An 18,212-nucleotide genomic window follows, 5' to 3' on the forward strand; every position below is an offset into this window, starting at 1 on the left:
CTAATACTGTCCCTGAGCCCACATATCTCCGTCTAAACTATAAAAATGACATGAGAAACTTAATAACACGCTTTGCTGAAATTTAGGTAGACTCTGTCTGTGCTTCCTAAATGTAGTAGGCTATAAACTCCCTGAAAATAAATTAATTTTAGAGATAACAGCAGAGAAGAAGATGTTGGGGGGAGAAACATATTTGTATATCCAAAGGCCTAGTAGTGTATGTCAGGACTGCATTCCTTTGTAGCATCCAAGCGTGCTTACAAAAGTGATGTTCAAATTTATGTGACAATCCATTCAAGCCTCAAGCACTTAGGCTTTGTCTGCTGAACATTATTTCGTATGTCAGGGTCTCAAGATTTGAAATTTTCCTTGTTAATTATGTAACATGGAGAGCAAATGAAGGGACCCACCCAACACACTTTCTAATAACACTTGTCCCACTCTCTTTTTGTGAGCGCTTGACAGGTCTAATCACCCTGGGAGAACCGTGGCTTTCAATCCCTACCTCACTGTCGATTTCATAATGCTTTAATGTATCCGCTTTCATGCAGTCTTAGTCCTCAAAGGATTTTTTTCTCTAGGGTAAGATAGCTTTCGAGGCCTCCTGGGGTAGGAATTACAATGCAAGTGAGAACAAAGGAGAGAAACCACTTTTTATATTACTGAGTCATTCCATTTGACATCTAGAAATACAAAAATTTGTGAACACTTTTTTTCCTCACTTACTCTTCCCTGTGCTGCTTGTGAAATGTGTGAGCTCAGCACCCTTCTCTCCTCCTTTCCTCTGTTGCCCCCAATTCCCTTGTTCTCCAGGAAATTAGCTTCAAATGACCCTCTGCCTGTCTTGACTGGAATGCCTTTCAGTGGCTTGGAGAGGATTGGGGGGCAGGGAAGAGGGGGATGCAAAGCTGAAACTCACGACAGTCTTCTGTTGTTGGCTGCAGTTTAATATGGCTTTCCAGAGCCTACCGAAAAAAAGTGTTAACAGATGGAGAACATACACGTAAAGAAATTATTTTTCTATACTACATTTCAGTTTGGTAATTTATATTCTCCTTCTGCTACTAACAAGTTAAGATACAACAAACAAAAGGCTGAATAAAATCCAATGAGTAAGAAGCAGATCTATCATTTCCAGCTCCTGGGAACCTCAGGCCACACACTGGTATATACTCTTTTCCAGTAGGAAACAGCTAGGTTACATAGCTTACATTTGCTAAGATTTTAAGAGGTAAAATCAGATCCACAATTTCTAATGAAGTAAATCACATCAGCCACCTGTTTGTGGTTTGACTGACAGGTACATCCATTTTTCTGGAAGGTCTTGTTACTTTCAGTAGAGGCTGTTATTCTTATTCCTGAAAAATCTCTCACGGTAACAAGGCACTTGAGGCTGCAGAAAAGGGGCACCAGCACCTTCTGGGGTTTCTGTCTTACACGTCTGACAACGTCAAACATTCGAGTAAAAAACAGAATATCTTCCTTCAGATGTGTGTTCTGCATGATGCCAAGTGTCTAGCGTTTTGAAAACATGAGGGAAGGTATCTTCCCATTTGTAAATGTTTTTGATACTTTGTAATCACAACTATATCAGCGGTTGTACTAGGTTTGCTGTTTTCAGAGTAGATTTGGGGGATGGGAATGACAGTTTCAACCTATCTAGTGCCCCCAAAAACCTTAGGTCTTGTGATAAATTTATAAAAATAAAAAGGGAATATTTTATCTTTTTGCAAAACTGTGTGGAAGGCATTAAGACATTTCTTTTTTGTGGTTGTTTCTTAAAAAAAAAAAGTACACATTTTGTTTTACCAAACCTTAGGAAAAGATTTATAAGCTAAAATGTCGGAAAGGAAGTGTTGAGAGTAAAAAAATATTCTGCTTCTCCCAAGCAGACTGCCTTTTCATAATTGAGTTAGTACATGTCATAGGTCAAGAGCTGTTTGAATTACACCTGCATATTTTAGTCCCGCCTTCCTTTGAAAGAGAGAAAAGCACATGATAAACACAAAAAATTTCATTAGTGTCTTTACTAAGGGATTCATAAAATATAGTCATACATAATCATACACATCAATTATGTATATGGCTGTAATTCTAGTTATTCATCTTTTGAATGACAACTAGTCAGCAAAACATCTTTAATAAAAAATTTAGTCTATAAATGATGGGAGTTGACATTAAACCTAGATCCCAACATTTCAGTGTCCTGCCCAATGTTTATCATTTGGTCATGTTAAAATTATGGCATAGGGTTTATATGTTTGTTTTTTTTAAGATTGGTGCTCTTGGATCCTTTTTGTTATTTTGTTATTATCTATTCCACTGCCATCCAGGCCCCCATCTGTACAACTGTGACCAATGGAAATAGAAAGGAAAAATTTTATCCAACCCAATTAATAAACCTTCAGCTAATTCCTTCAGTTGAGAATCAGTTTCCCAGTCCTAACACTCTGATGCCACAATTTAGGATAGCTGCAGCATAGCAACACTCTGGCCATGTTTTCAAATGTCCATCAGGTGACTACTATCCAATCAAATGCCATCTGATTCTCAGAATTATTAAAAACTTCACCCATGCAGTGATTTCGAACCTACTTATTCCATTAGATGCCCCATATCCATTGCTCCACATTCCTGTGGAGGGTTTATATAGCAATGGACATTCAGCCTTAATAGATAGGTATCACTTTAAGGACAGCAATATTTTCCAAGATAAATTCATTTTCAATGAGATGGACAGATTTCCAGATTATAGCACTTCTGGGAATGATAAATAATGATGTTAGAACCTAAATCTCCTACTTTGCCACCTTCTTTCAAGACCAAGTTTCATAGGTATTTGTTTCCTCATTGCTAAAGCAAATACCATGTGGTAGGTTAGCTTAAACAATGGGAATGTTTGACACATGGTTTTGAGGTTAGAAGTCCAAATCAAGGCACCATCAAGGCAATGCTTTCTTTTCGCAGCCTGGCATTCTGGGGCTGGCTGCCTGGGATCCTTGGTCCTCGGCTGCTCTCTCACACAGCAATTCACATGGCAGCCTCCCCTGCTTGCTCCCTTCTCTTCCAGGTTCTGTTGCCCCTCAGCTTCTTGCTTCCCCTAGCTTTCTCTCTCCCGTATGAATTTCATTCTTATAAAAGACTCTAGTATTAGGATTAAAACCCATCCTGACTGAGATGGGCCACACCTTAACCGAGGTAACCTCATCAAATTGTCCTACTTGGGAGCAGATGTGGCTCAAGCAGTTGAACACCTGCTTCCCACATAGGAGGTCCTGGGTTTGGTTTCCAGTGCCTCCTAAAAACAGAACAACCAACAAGCAAACAAATGAAAAGCCAACTCAGGGGAGCTGATGTGGCTCAGTGGTTGGGCGCCAGCTTCCCGCTTACAAGGTCCCGAGTTCAATCCCAGGCTGGTACCTCAAAAAAAATAAAATAAAAGGTCCTACTTACAATGGGTTCACACCCATATTTAATATGTTTTTCTGGAGTATATAGTCCAAACGGCCATACTATTACTCCATGAGATAAACTTTGGCTCACAGTAAATTGTGGCTCTGCCTAAAATCCCACTAAGTCCCATCGCACATAACCAAACTGAGTGACGAACTGTTCAGTGTACGGATGTTTATATCCATTCCTGCACTCAGTCACTGGCTGGTTACTTTGTATAAGGCACTATGTTAGATACAACATATCTAACATTGGGAACACAGATATAAGTAATATATATAAGTAATGCACAGTCTTTGCTCGCAAGGAACTTCAAATCTAGTAGAGGGAATAAGCAAAGTAATTAAATATTGATAATATATAAATAAAAGTGAAGCACCAATTAAGGTGCCTGACCCATCTGAAGGGGAGGGGAACACATCTAGTCAGGGAGTTAGGGTCCCAAGTAGAACCTTGAGCTCTCCTTGTGAAGGACAGTGGAAGCACAGAGGGTCTCTGATGTTTGGAAGTGATTTGTAATCACAAGTGCTAAATTTGAAGAGAGGGAGGAGGCTGGAATTCCATATGAAAGGAACAGAGGCTCTTAAGGCCAGCATGGGGGCTTGGAGGAACATTGAGTGGTTTAGGCCTTCTACATCAATGTTCTCCAAAGAATTTCTCAGTTTTTGCCATTTACTTAGTTTTTTCCTTAAATAAATGTATATTTAAAGGAAATTTTGTATTACTACCATAAAATGAAAAACCAGCATCACTTGCCGTAACAACAAGTAATGATAAAAATGCAGAGTAGGAAAACATAACAAATCTCAATCCTGTTGCATGCTGAAACCTCCAGGTCTGAGGTCTGCTCCCTCTTTGTTAAAAGGGGAAATTTTCAAATATTGGTATGGTGATAAGACAGCCAGGCCCTGAGCCGAGCCAAACCGAGACTCCCTCTTTGAAGTATTAGAAGAGAATTGAGAAGGAATTACTTTTTCACCCTCAACTCTTTGCCTTTCCTAAAATCACCTCTAGTGCCCTCAATGGTACATATTCCACCCTCAGAGCAGAGGGAAGGACTAGAGAGCTGGAAAGTTAATTCCAGACAGTGGAATGGTCTGAAGGGCATTGGTTTTACCTACAGTCCATACAAACCAATGGTAAATTCCTTTAGGGCTGAGCCTGGGGTCTGTCATCTCAATTTACCTCACCAATTCTGGGAAAAGGGGTGATCTCCACAGTCCCCAGAACAATAGATAGTTACTAAAAGTCTTAAGTCAAATTCTCATCATTTGGCTCTATTTCACAGAAAGTAAAAAAATAATAATTTTACAGTGATATTTCGTATATCCTAATATCACATTTTTTAAAAAAGGAAATATTGATAGGAAACTTCAAACGGTGTAAAACATAACAACAACAAAAAGCTGACGAATATATATCCCATGGGATATGCATTAGAGATACGTAGATGAATTTAAATAGTCTCAAAGGAAAGAAAGAAATCTCTTTGAGATGTTGGCATCTAAATGTTTGCACAGTCCCTGGAGAGGTGCTTATAAATGGACATGATGCATCTGGCACAATTATGTCGTTAATGGAGCCAGCTTTATCCTCCTAGTGTTTCTTGCTCAGGTACCCTTTTTTCTCATTTCATTTCTCATAACACTCCTCCTATCACTTGATATTCAGCAACTGAATAAGAAAGACAGAATAGCACGCTAATGCACTGCAAATATAATTGCTGCATCTCTTTAAAAGTACTTTCATCAGCATTTCATTTCAAGGTTTTTTTTCCTGGAATTGTGTCAGTATTTTAAGTGGGTTATTTTCTGTAACCCCTATCACTCTGAATATAAGACAGTAAAGTACTAATTGCAATTTGAGAATTTAATCGAAGAAGTAATTGTACTGCATTTTTAAATTTGCATCCTTCGTTCTCTCAAATTATACCTTGGTCAAGACATCTCCACATAGAAAGCAGTTTCTTATAGTAAAAGATACTTTTATATTTGATTTCAGTGTAAGACTGGACAACCAATGTTGCACATTAAAATAATTTATTTGTAATAAATTCAAATGGAACAAAATGAGAGCTATACTATCATTTGTTAGATGTTCTTAAGTAATGTGGATTTTTATTCCAGGCAAGCATTTACAGATTTTGCTTGTGCTTTAAGTGACGGTGGCAAAGCTTTGTCATCCGTTCACTGCATTTTTGAAAACCATCTTGTTGGCTGAAACATGGTCCTAAAGCAGTCTTTAATAGCCATTTTTTTTTTTAAGTCTCACTATGCCATTTCTATAGAGTTCCTGACTAGAGATGCCAAAACTCAAATGAACATGAAAAGCAATGTAATATAATCTATTTTTCAGGGAGAAATTGAGACAAACCCAAAAGCTTTGACTCATCTATATTTTTTATATTGAAAATGAAGCAAATGTTTGTGGGATAAACCTTAACTTCTCTAAGCCTCAACTTCTTCATCCATAAAATGGGGATAATCTTATCTAATTCAGAGGGTTAGGAGACTGAACAAAACTCTCCATGCAAAGTACTAAGTACAGTGTCTCACACATGTGCAGAATCCCAAGCCCCCACCCCACCCCGCCACCACCACCCCACCCCACCCCGCCTTAGAGGAAGTGCTTTAACATCATTATCACGTGACCCAAAGTTGGCCCCATCAGGACCTGAAGGATGAAGAACATCTTTTGCAATCCTGCCCTCCTCCCTGCTCCCAGGGGAATTGGTCCCAGAGTCTTTAGGCAAGAAGCACATCTCCAGATAGATGTGGAGGGGTCGGGTAAGATACCTTTATCCTGTTTTAGAACAATGGGCTCTGCTTTTCCAGGCATCACAATCCTTGTTTTTGTGACTCATTCACCTTCCTGGAAAGGAACAATAATTGAAACACTGGGGATTTCCCCTACTAGGGAGAAAACACAGACGGGGAAAAGCTAAAGAAAAGAGTGAGCGTGGTGAAAGAGCCACTAAGAGAATGGAAAAATGCAAAAAATTTTATTTCCTCCATTCAGAGCCAAGCCTTAAGAGTCCAGCCCCAGTTTTCTGCCCATTTCTACCAATGCTCACAGCCCTCCCGACCTGGGCCCAAGACCCATCTCCTTCCTACCATTCCTGGGCTCCCTGATCCACCAACAGATCCACCTCCTGAGGCTTCCTTCCCGCCATCTGGCTGGCACCTGTCCTGTTAACCCTCCCCAGGGAAGCATAAAGGCTCTAGGAGTAGGCACCCCAGGTTAATCTGGAAATCCTCAGCCAGGCAGAGCTGTGAAATTGTTCATTTTGGAGCTACGAGGAGGAAGCCCATCTTCCTTAAACTTACAAAATTTGCCTGAGGAAGGATATGAAATTAAGCTCAATTCAGAAGTTTTCTATCCAAGTCTCTATCAGAGGAAACAAAACCAGAACTAATGCATTGTAGATGATATAGCAGGGTTTTAGCACAGGGTATGCAAGTATTAATAAAAGGGGATGCTGGCAAAGAGCAAGGTACTTTATTCCAGGTACAGGACATCACCCTGCCTCAGCGCAGTGGCACAGAGAAGAATCCTTGTCCTAGCCCAGGGCTGCAGGCCAAATGACAGCCTCACCCAAAGTGATTGCCATGCAGCCACTAGAACTATCTTTCCAAAATACTTCCCTTGGCTATACCCTGCAATTTAAACATCTCTGAGTTCCTGCTGAAATACAAATACCTTACCTTGACATTCAACGCCCTTCCCAATTTGGCCTTTCTCTCTCATCCCATTATACCCTGACAGTGCCCTGAACATAACAAACCCCAAGACCTCAACCTGGAGTTCTTCTCTTTTCACCCTCAAAACCTAGTTCTGGAGACAATGGTGGTCAATAACCATCCCAAGGACTCGAGAGTCTGCAACTGTAAACAAGGTAGTCTCATCCATCTGCCCATGGGATCTAAGCCCCCTCTCAATTAGAGGTGGAATGGGCATCACCATCCCAGAATCCTTAGGATTGGGGGAGGAACATGAACTTACTGGTCTTCTACTATAGAGTTATTGTGATTCTAGCAATGAAAGAACTTATATCATAGAGGCATGTGGAGGCAGTGGCCACTGGAGGTTCTGAGGGAAGGGAGAGGGAAAAACAGGTGTTATATGGGGGCATTTTGGGGACTTGGGAATTGTCCTGAATGACACTGCAGTGACAGATACAGGCCATTATATATCTTGCCATATATTACAAAATGTGCAGGAGAGTGTAAACTACAGTGTAAACTATAATCCATGCTTAATGGCAATGCTCTAAAATGTGTTCATCAATTCTAACAAGTATATCACACTAATGAAGGATGTTGTTACTGTGGGAAAATGTGCAAGGGGTAGGGAGCAGGATATATGGGAATCCCCTATATTTTTTATGTAACATTTATGTAATCTAATTATCTTTTTCTTTTTTTTTTTAAATTTTTAGTTAAAAAAAAAAAGCCTAGTTCTGGTGTTACTTTTCCTAAAGCATTCTCCAGAACCTCTCACAAAATTACTTCCCTGGTTTACCATAGACCTTGATGATTTACCAAACACATGGTTTGTTTCTCAACTCAGTAAATCATAGTGGTTAAGAGGCTCTGGCATTACTTACTAGCTGAGAGACTGTAAGCACAAGTCTCAGTTGCCTCATATGTTAAATGGGGATAATGACACTTCTCCATAGGGCTGTTCTGAAAATTAAATGAGGTAATTTGTGTAAAACAGCACATTGTAAGGGTTCAATAAATGATTGTGACTGCTTAGGCAGTCAATACATGTGATGATTTGAATTGATTGGCATTGAATTTATTGGGATGGAAGTGAATCGAATTCCCACCAGATGGCAGCAGCTGCCAGTCCCAGAATTCTTCCTGCTTACAAGAGCCCTACCCCAAAGTTGGAGAGGACAAAAACAACTCTCCTTTTATGGGAGAGAAGACAGCTGCTAAAGCTAGTTATTTGTAATTTCCATGTAGTTTGCTACTATGAAGCAACCATTTGTTCAGGTGGCTCCACCACGGATGGAGCCAGGCAGGAATTCAGGAAAGCCGAGGAGCTGAGGTCTTCCTGCCCACCCTGGAACCGAAGAGTCCCTGAAGTCTTCTCCTGAGGAGGTTTCAACAGAAAGCAGACTGCTAGAGGAAGGGGTTGGAAACCAAGTACCCAAATCATTTGCATGGAAGGCAAGTTGATGGGCCTAGAACAATGAATTCTGACCTTAGACTAGGAGAAAAAAACAATCATTGTCAGCCAGTGGCAGCTGCCCGAAAGCAAGTAACAGTGAAAGGTACGGTCAGCAAGGGAATCCTCAGAACACAACCTGGCTGCTGATTTTTGTACAGGGCGGCAGATGTGTTCTCCTTCCTCATATTAATTAGAACATAATTTGGCTCAAAGTTACAGATTCGCTGCAGGAAAAAAATATGGAGAATCATTAATTCAAATTTCTTTATGAACGTGTCTGAGACCCTGTCTGAATCCCAGAATTGCCATTCTTCATCTTCCTCCATTGTGACTGCTCTTCTTTTAATCAGAATTCGTATGGAGCTATTACAGATTAGTCATTAAACTGATCTTTAATGTGATGATTTAATTAATGGGGAGTCAATTTTTCTATAAAACTGCTTCACTTGTATTCCCCAAAAGGCTAACATCCCCTGCTCTGGAAATCAGCTTCTTATTTTCACAGTCCAAGTGGAAGTGGAAGAATCTCACATCCTTTTCCTTGTATTTGTAAGATAATCATCATGTTAACAAAATCTCTTTGTCCAGAAAGCAAATGGCATGCTCCTCCCTGAACTGCCATTTGCCCATCACCAGTGTTTGCAGCGCTGCACAATCGCTGTTTGTCTTTACTGGTGGTTCTCAAACCTTAGTGGGCCTCGAATCACCTGGGGAGCTTGTTAAAATAAATTGCCAGCCCCCACCCCAGAGTTTCAGAGTCAGTAGGTCTGGTCTGGGGCCCCAGAATTTGCATTCCTAACAAGCTCCCAGGTGATGCCCATGCTGCTGATCCAGGAACCACACATAAGAACTGAGGTGAACAACTCCTAGGACTCCTCCCATGTTTACTTCTACTACTGAGCTTTTAAAACTTGGGGCAGGGAAGCAAACTTGGCCCAGTGGATAGGGTGTCCATCTACCACATGGGAGGTCTGCGATTCAAACTCCGGGCCTCCTTGACCCATGTGGAGCTGGCCCATGCACAGCACTGATGCGCGCAAGGAGTGCCCTGCCACGCAGGGGTGTCCCCCGCATAGGGGAGCCCCACGCGCAAGGAGTGCACCCCGTAAGGAGAGCCGCCCAGCGAGAAAGAAAGTGCAGCCTGCCCAGAAATGGTGCCACACATGCAGAGAGCTGACACAAGATGATGCAACAAAAAGAAACACAGATTCCCCTACCACTGACAACAACAGAATCAGACCAAAAAAAACAAGAACACGTAGCAAATGGACACAGAAAATAGACAACTGGGGCAGAGGGCAGGGAAGGGGAGAGAAATAAATAAAAAATAAAATACAAAACTTGGGGCAGAAGGTTAAAACGACATTTACTGATTTAGCTGGTAAACCCTGTGTGGTTATATTCCTTGAAACAGTGTAGCTGAAATGCCTTTACTGGGATTCACCCTGACTGTTTGTTTACAGGTTAGGAGGAGGTAGTGATTCCTAAAAGTATGTGTATGTTTGTGATTGACTTGGGAAAGCTTCCTGACTTGGAAAACTTCCATCAGATACTAAGAGGGATTCTGTAAACCTCAAAATTCCAAGAAGTTTGGATTCTGAAGAAAGGCAAATGCCCAATTATAGGCTATGGGAACTCTTTTCCTCTTCTTCAGAACTCATTATTTTAAAAAAAGAAAAAATAAGGAAGAGGTACATGGCAGAACCACAGTTTAGCAATAGGGCTGAGCGAGAGCAGCGTGTAATATATCTAGAGGGTCAAGGAAGCCTCAGAAACGAGGAGGAAAGTCCATCAGAACCGAGAAGGCTGTGTTGATTTCAGCAAGAAACCCAAGTATCTGGAAAGTAATTATGAATGGATTTTGTTTTAACAAATATAGTCTTCTCGTCGTAAGATATTCTCTAATAACAGAAGTTTCTTTTCAAGGCAGGTCCCCAGGCCATTTATATTTCATCGGAAAAAAATATAGCACCTTAAACTGAAACTTAAGAGTAAGATTTAGACAAACACTAAAAGGCAAGTATGCATTTTGGCTGTAATATAATAATTGTATCCAATTCACTATATTTTCTCTTTCTCTTTTAGAAACAGGGAAGATTGACCAAGAGATCCACAAATACAACACCCCAGGATTCACCGGGTGCCTCTCCAGGGTACAGTTCAACCAGATCGCCCCGCTCAAGGCTGCCCTGAGGCAAACCAACGCCTCCACTCACGTTCACATCCAGGGCGAGCTCGTGGAGTCCAACTGCGGGGCCTCCCCGCTCACCATCCCCCCCATGTCGGCCGCCACGGACCCCTGGCACTTAGACCACCTGGACTCAGGTACAGTCTAAAGCAATCATAGGCAAACTGCTTTATTTCTTTAAGCCTCAACTATAAAATGGGGCAATGCAGTTGGAGGATTAAAAAAAGACAGCAAGCATATGCACACAGGAGTTCTTACCATGTGCTGGGCACTCAAAAGTTACAGCTATTGTTCCTTGCTCAGTGCCAGAAGTAGATAAGTCAAAGGTAAAGAATATAGGAATTATTGACTTCATTTCAGTGAAATTATTTGGCACGTTTCTCTGATGATTTGAGCAAATCACTTTCTCACTTTTGCCTCATTACTTTCAATGACTTGCAGCCACATAGTTTAGGTTTAATATCAGAAGAAAAGATTCATCTAAAGTAAAACCAAGATTCATCTCCAACCCTATATTTATATTTACATGAATCATACCATTGGCTTCCAGATTTTTAAGAGGCACATTTAAGCATACAAAAATCAGTGGATTTAGTTCCACTTCTGCAAGTGATATTCTGCAAATAAGACATGTAATTTGCAAGAACAGGGCCATAATGAAAAAATATAGCTGGTGGCTGCAGACATAATTGAGTGACAATTCAATGTCCATATAACATGGACATTGAAAGCGCATTAGACTGCATTTTACGAACCTGGGAGTCTACTCATAGCTCTACCTAAATTGACCTTGGACAACCCCATATAAACTTTCTGAGCCTCTGCTTTTTCACACCTAACATGAGAAAATGGGGCTTGATCTCTAAGTGATCTCCAAATCTAACATTCATTCATCTCCAAAACAGTGTGTGATGTTGATGATGCTAAAGACAGGAAGAGCACAGGTGGGAGGCCACATGGCAGGGAGGCCTGGATTTCTGTAGCATCATTGCATCTAACTATCTGATTAAACTTGAGCAGGTTTCATAAGTTCATTCCTCAGTTTCTCCATTTCTAAAAGATAGACCTAACGCATAGAATTCTATGTGAGATAATGCATCTGAAGCACTTAGCACAGTCATTGGCTTATACCAAGCACTTAAAAAAGCATAGCCACAATAATATGAATCATAAATCTGGTTAAAATAGAAGACACAATTTGCTATGATGCATGAATATCCAATAAAGGCTTCCAACAACACCTACCCCCCTCCAGAAACTTCTATTTTGTAACAGTTCATATAATTAGTGTGCATTTGATAGTTTTAATCATATTCCAGCCCTGTACATGGTATTTATCAGCTTTAGTACAGCTCTAGTCATTGTGATTCCTTGCCAGAATTTGCACTGTGAAGCTTACAAAGCCAAAATTGCCCCGTTTTCAGAATAGCCAATTTATAGACTAAACAGTCCTCTTTGTTCCTCACACATGGATTCCTATAACATGATGAGGGACACTGTGTGCCAAGGACACTTACAAAGAATTGCCATTTTATGAATGTTGTTAGGATTACATAGCAGGGTGGTTTTTCCTCATGGGCTGGTTTGAACAAAAGAAACATTCCTAATGCTGAAAGAAGAGATGTCGGAGTGAAAATATGAGATAAGAAGAGATGTGTCAAAGCCACAAAGGAACAGAGATTTCTTGGATAAATTCCTCCAAATACCAGATTGGATCAAGACAATGAGAGATCTTTGAAATGCACAGGTTTTTATGCTGCTAAGGTCCTGACTGAGTGAAGCAATGAGCAGGTGTGGTCTAAGTCAGCTGCCAAGAAACTAGTTTCAAAAGCATCTAGCTACTACTCTGGGCCGATATTAGTTTATATTCATTATAACTACATTAGCAAATTATTTGTTTTTTCAGGTCTGTGAAATATGATCTTAAGAACCAAAGAGTTTCATTCATTTTTTAAAAATCATGCTTTATGCAAGTGTCATTCTTTTGACTGACATCATGAAAATGCATATATAAAGGGGATCATTTCTATTACTATTCAATGTTCAAATCCAAACTCTATAACCCGGATCTTACTGTAGGCCTGTACTATATAATGTCAGGTCCACTTGCATAAAAATTTCTACTTGCACATGGGTAGAGGGTTCTTGCCCAATGTCAACCATTTCCTATATTGTTCATTAAACATTTCCAAAATTGTAGAAATGCTTATAAAGAAATGTGTATCTGCTCACAAATTATATTAAAAGACTAGAAAATGGCTTATAAACTATGAGGCAGAAGCCTTGTTCAGATAACACGATTTGATTATTCTTTTTAGTAGATGGGGACATGAGAGAGAACACAAAATTGGGGTGAGGGAGCAAACAGATGTAGACATGAAGTTAGTTCACTTAAGGGCAACCTCTAGTGGCTCAGCAATTGCACTCTGAATTTTGTGATCCTAAGTTCTGGATTGAATTCTGATTCTGAATTTGGATTCTGATTCTGAATTCTGATTTGAGGATTGTTTTTTTTTTTCCAGATAGTTTTTATGTTTGAATAGAATAAGAATCCTCATTATCAGGTATTCAGAAAAGACAACGCATTAAAAAAAAAAAATCCTGTTTCTAGCTTTAATAACGTGAGCTTCTTGAGCCTGTGTACGTATAGAACAGGAAGAGAATAAAGTGAGAGTTAATTATTCTTGGCTTACCCAGAAAACATGTGATCATTTCATCTGGTACCTCCCTACCTGAAGTGTGGCTCTCCACCAGCATCACCTGGAAGCTTGTTAAAATGCAGAATCTCAGGCCCTGCCCAAGACTTACTGAGTCAACAGCTACAGTTTCACCAATCCCCAGGTGGTTTTAATATGCATATTAAGGAATTGGACTTGGCCCAGTGGTTAGGGCGTCCGTCTACCACATGGGAGGTCTGCGGTTCAAACCCCAGGCCTCCTTGACCGGTGTGGAGCTGGCCCATGCACAGTGCTGATGCGCGCAAGGAGTGCCCTGCCATGCAGGGGTGTCCCCTGCGTAGGGGAGCCCCACACGCAAGGAGTGTGCCCCGTAAGGAGAGCCGCCCAGCGCGAAGGAAAGTGCAGCCTGCCCAGGAATGGCATTGCATACACGGAGAGCTGACGCAGCAAGATGACGCAACAAAAAGAAACACAGATTCCCGTGCGGCTGACAACGACAGAAGCGGACAAAGAAACAAGATGCAGCAAATGAACACAGAGAACAGACAACAGGGGTGGGGGGGAGGGGAGAGAAATAAATCTTAAAAAAATATATATATATATGCATATTAAAGTTGAAAATCACTGATTGAGTGTTCTCAGTCTCAGGGGCACTTTAGAATGCACTGGGGTGTTTTTTAAGAATCCCCAGAAAGAACTTTTATCATTGATGTGGAGGCAGTGGCCACCAGGAGTTCTGAGGGGAGGGAGAGGGAAAAATAGGTGTAATGTGGGGGCATTTTTGGGACATTGGAATTGTCTTGCATGACATTGCAATAATGGATACAGGCCATTATATTTTGTCATAACTTACAAAATTTGCACAGGACAGAGTGTAAACTATAATCCACAGTGACAATGCTTCAATATGTGTTAATCAACTGTAACAAATGTACCACATTAGTGAAGGTTGTTATTGTGGGAAAGTGTGAGAGGAGTAGGGAGTGGGGTACATGGGACTCTCCTATATTTTTTATATAACATTTATGCGATCAAAGTTTCTTTAAAAAAAAAAAAATTGCCAGAGCCAGGCTTCACCAATTAAATCCAATCTCTGGGGTGGGACCAGGCATCCATATTTCTTAAAAACTCCTCAGATAATTCCATTTTGTGCCCTTCAAATAAATAAGAAGTTTACTAACAGCCCCCTTGGTAAGCCCAGTGAAGGAAAGTTACCAAAAAGAAAAGAAACTTAAATACCCACATAATACCAAAAAAATTTTTATGACAAGTAACAAAGCCTTCATGTGCAATCACCAAAAGTATGTAGCAACAGGCTTGCAAAAGGATGGGACTCCTGACCATTTAATAAAGAAGCTCACCCAGATGAGACAAGCAGAGTTTTCCTAAACTTGAGTTGATCCGCCCATCCTGTAACTGGAAGAACAGATTTGAAACAAACAGTAAACCTGCACTATGGCATCAGGCTCTGTGGCTCCAGTGAAAGTGCATCATCATGGAGGGTACTTCATCCCAGGAAGGAGCCTCTTTGGAGAAGATGCAAAATTATTCAAAAAAAATTTTTTGCATTGTCTGCAAACTTAATTTGAAAGGATATCAGTAAAGAAATACCTGCTCTAAAAGTGTGTGCATTTCTAAAACTAAAGCACACCACATGCTGCCAAGAACATGGCATCTTAGGATCTTAGTGTTAAAGAGAATCTTCCAACTTGCATTAGTACCCTAGAGTTGCCAGAAACAAATTACCACAAACTGGTTGACTTACCACACCAGAAATGTATTCTCTCCCACTTTTGGAAGCTAGAAGTCCAAAATCAAAGTGTCAGCTGAGGTGGTTCCTTTTGGAGGCCGCGAGGGTGAATCCATTCCCTGCCTCCCTCCCAGCTTGTGCTGGCAGCCAGCAGTCCTTGGCATTGCTTGCCTTGTAGCTGCACCAGTGCAATCGTTGCCTCCGTCTTCACATGGCTTTCTTCTCTGGGTCTGTGTCTTCTCATTTCTGTCTCTTTGAAGGACACCTGTCATTGGATTTAGGGCTCACCTTCATCCAGGATGACTTCATCTCAAGATCCATACCTTACTATGTTTGCAAAGACCCTTTTTCCAAATAAGGACACATTTGCAGAACTGGGGGTTAGGACTTGGCATATCTTTTTGGGAAAACACAGTTCAACCCACTCTGGCACTTAATACTCCAATAAGGATATTTGTTTTGTAGCAACCCTGGATCAGCATAAAAATTAGAATTCAGGACATCTACCCTTACATCTTGTGATCTTTCTGCTTCTTTTTTCATTTCTTCATGTCTTAGGCACATGATATCAAAAAAACAGGAAATATATTCCCACATATGCTAGCTTAATGTGCAAAGATCCTTTCTCTCTCCTGTAATACTATTGACTGGGCTGCTCATTACTCACCAATGCCTTTTGGGTATGACAGTATTTTCCAAAGTGAGCGACATGTGTAGCTGGCCAGGCTGTGCACTGGACAACTTCATGGGATGCTATTTATAATGTAGCCCATGGCTCCTGGAACGGTGGAATTTGGTGGCTCTGATTGGACACAGCATTAAATAACATTAAAAAGTTACTTTCTTTTCATTTTTATTTCCATTCTGATTTTTTTTTTTTTTAAGAGAAAGTTTCTGTTTGGTTCTAGCGTGTCTCTAAGACCTTCCTCACACCATTGCTATTCACCTTTTAACGAGAGAGCAAGTTTCTGATTGGAACCCTGACAGGCAACAGACATTCAGCAGTGGCAAAGTTTTTTCATTGCATTTATTTAAATAAGAAATTGAGACAATTGAATGAAAATAAATCTATAGGTATTTCTGCCATACAGCTATGGGAAAAATCATGAAGGTGGTTTCCACATGATTGGAGTTTGGAAAAAAACTGGGCAGTGTGAGAAATTATCTCAAACACAAGGACTTATCAAAGAACTATAAAAATGCATTTTTGGAGGGGGGATATGATAAACCAAATCTCTCCAAATCATAATTTAAGTTGTTTTGATCAAACCATTTCTGCTTTATTAGAAACATTGTCAATCTTTTTTTTCTACCTATTTTCCCCCTTGTGATAATAGGTAAAACCTGTTTCCAAACCATATCATTTTGGTCTTTAAGAATATTTTTAGAACAAGATAGAAAAACCAACACCTAGCCCTGAGTTCTGGTTTATTTAAAGGTTGCACAGAGCACCACGCAGTTGCTGTGATTCACCTCTCAATATGGGCTCTGGTTTTCCTTTTTGTCAAATACAGAGACTCTTATTTCCCTGGAATGGAAAGGATTTGCCAGCAGGAAGACAACTACAGATGGCAATACACATTCTTTAAAAGTTAAAAACAAAACAAACACGAGGAAAATAAATCTAAATATCTGATACCATAAATTTCTGCACTGAGAAACAACTTCAAACTGTTCACCAAGCTGTTTCACAAGGCATTCATGTTAAGCCTTATGGGTGCATTTTTTTAATGTCACATTCATGGTACTGAATACAGAATACCTCAGACCAAAGGCCACATCCTAGGGTCTTTTACAAATTATCATTAAAATTGATAAGGCAATTGAAGATGCAAGATTTTATTTCCTGAGGAAATTTCTAAGTTATAAAAATTATGACCAGTTACTATTTCACAGGACTTCTGGTACATTCAGGTAATATTCTCAGCACAGGTTGCATAGTATGTGATTTGGTACATACCTCCATTAATTTACAAGTACATTACCCTCCCCCCCAGGAAAATCAGCTTCTGGAAGTTGCTGGCAGTTGAATTCATGGTATCCATGGAAACCTTGAATTATCAGGCTCCCTGCCCTAAAGATAACCTGCATCTCATACCGAAGGTCCCTTCACCAGAATTCTCACAGCCCCTCTGAGAAGAAAGAGGGAGGGACATGGAAAAAATCAAGAAGCATCAAGTGGGATGGAAGGTGGTTAATACCACCCAATTCTCCCCTTGCCCCAGATCCAAGGTCAGAAATTATCAGGAATCCAGGGTTAAGGATTCACACTAAAGCTTGTCCAACGAATTCACTCAAATCAGAGGGGTTGAAAAACCAACCAGCCTATAAGAAGGAATCTCCTCCCAAGGAAATTGACAACTAGATAGAACATGGTTCTTGGGCTCATCTTGGGCTCATTGGATGTAACAACTCCATTTCCCCAGTTAGGTTCTGGCAGTCTGCTCAGCTACCGTAAACTATCTGAGAACTAATGCTTCCACTTGTCACAGACACTTCACAGTCTGAAATAGTTAGTTGGATTCCAAAGGCACCCTTAACTGTATTGCTATGATTTTTAATGAGTTGATTTCTTGTCTGTATTCCAATTTTCTTCTCCACTATCTGAAAATAAAATATTTTATATCTTCATGTGCAAAAAAAAAAAGTTATGGATATGATGAACATTTAAAAACTGCATATATCTCTTCAGTTTCCTTCATAATTACAAGCTGGTAGTTGTTTTTTTTTACCACCTGCAAGCACTTAAAATAATCTCTCCATCTTTTATAATTGCATCTTAATTATTTCTGAGCAGATCCCTTTTCTCATCCTTATGCTAAAATTGTATGATTAATGCATTTAATCACTTATACTTAATCTTTTTATCTTGTCTTTTTTCCCTGTTCAGTGACCAATACAGTACACATTTATTCAAGTGCAAAGAAAAATCATCCCCCATTTGCTAATGTGCATTTTTCTGCCA

The 18,212-nt window shown here is 40.2% G+C and overlaps 1 protein-coding gene across 1 annotated transcript in view; it reads left to right on the forward strand.

Moving 5' to 3' along the window:
* CNTNAP2 (contactin associated protein 2) overlaps nucleotides 1-18,212 on the forward strand; it is a 2,351,919-nt gene that overhangs the window by 2,306,936 nt on the left and 26,771 nt on the right. The window contains exon 22 of the mRNA XM_058297514.2: nucleotides 10,717-10,956. Coding sequence (XP_058153497.1) covers nucleotides 10,717-10,956 — 240 coding nt within the window. The remainder of the gene's footprint in view (nucleotides 1-10,716; nucleotides 10,957-18,212) is intronic.

The sequence above is a fragment of the Dasypus novemcinctus genome, chromosome 5 (assembly GCF_030445035.2).
Source record: "Dasypus novemcinctus isolate mDasNov1 chromosome 5, mDasNov1.1.hap2, whole genome shotgun sequence".
In the NCBI taxonomy this organism is placed as follows: Eukaryota; Metazoa; Chordata; class Mammalia; order Cingulata; family Dasypodidae; genus Dasypus; species Dasypus novemcinctus.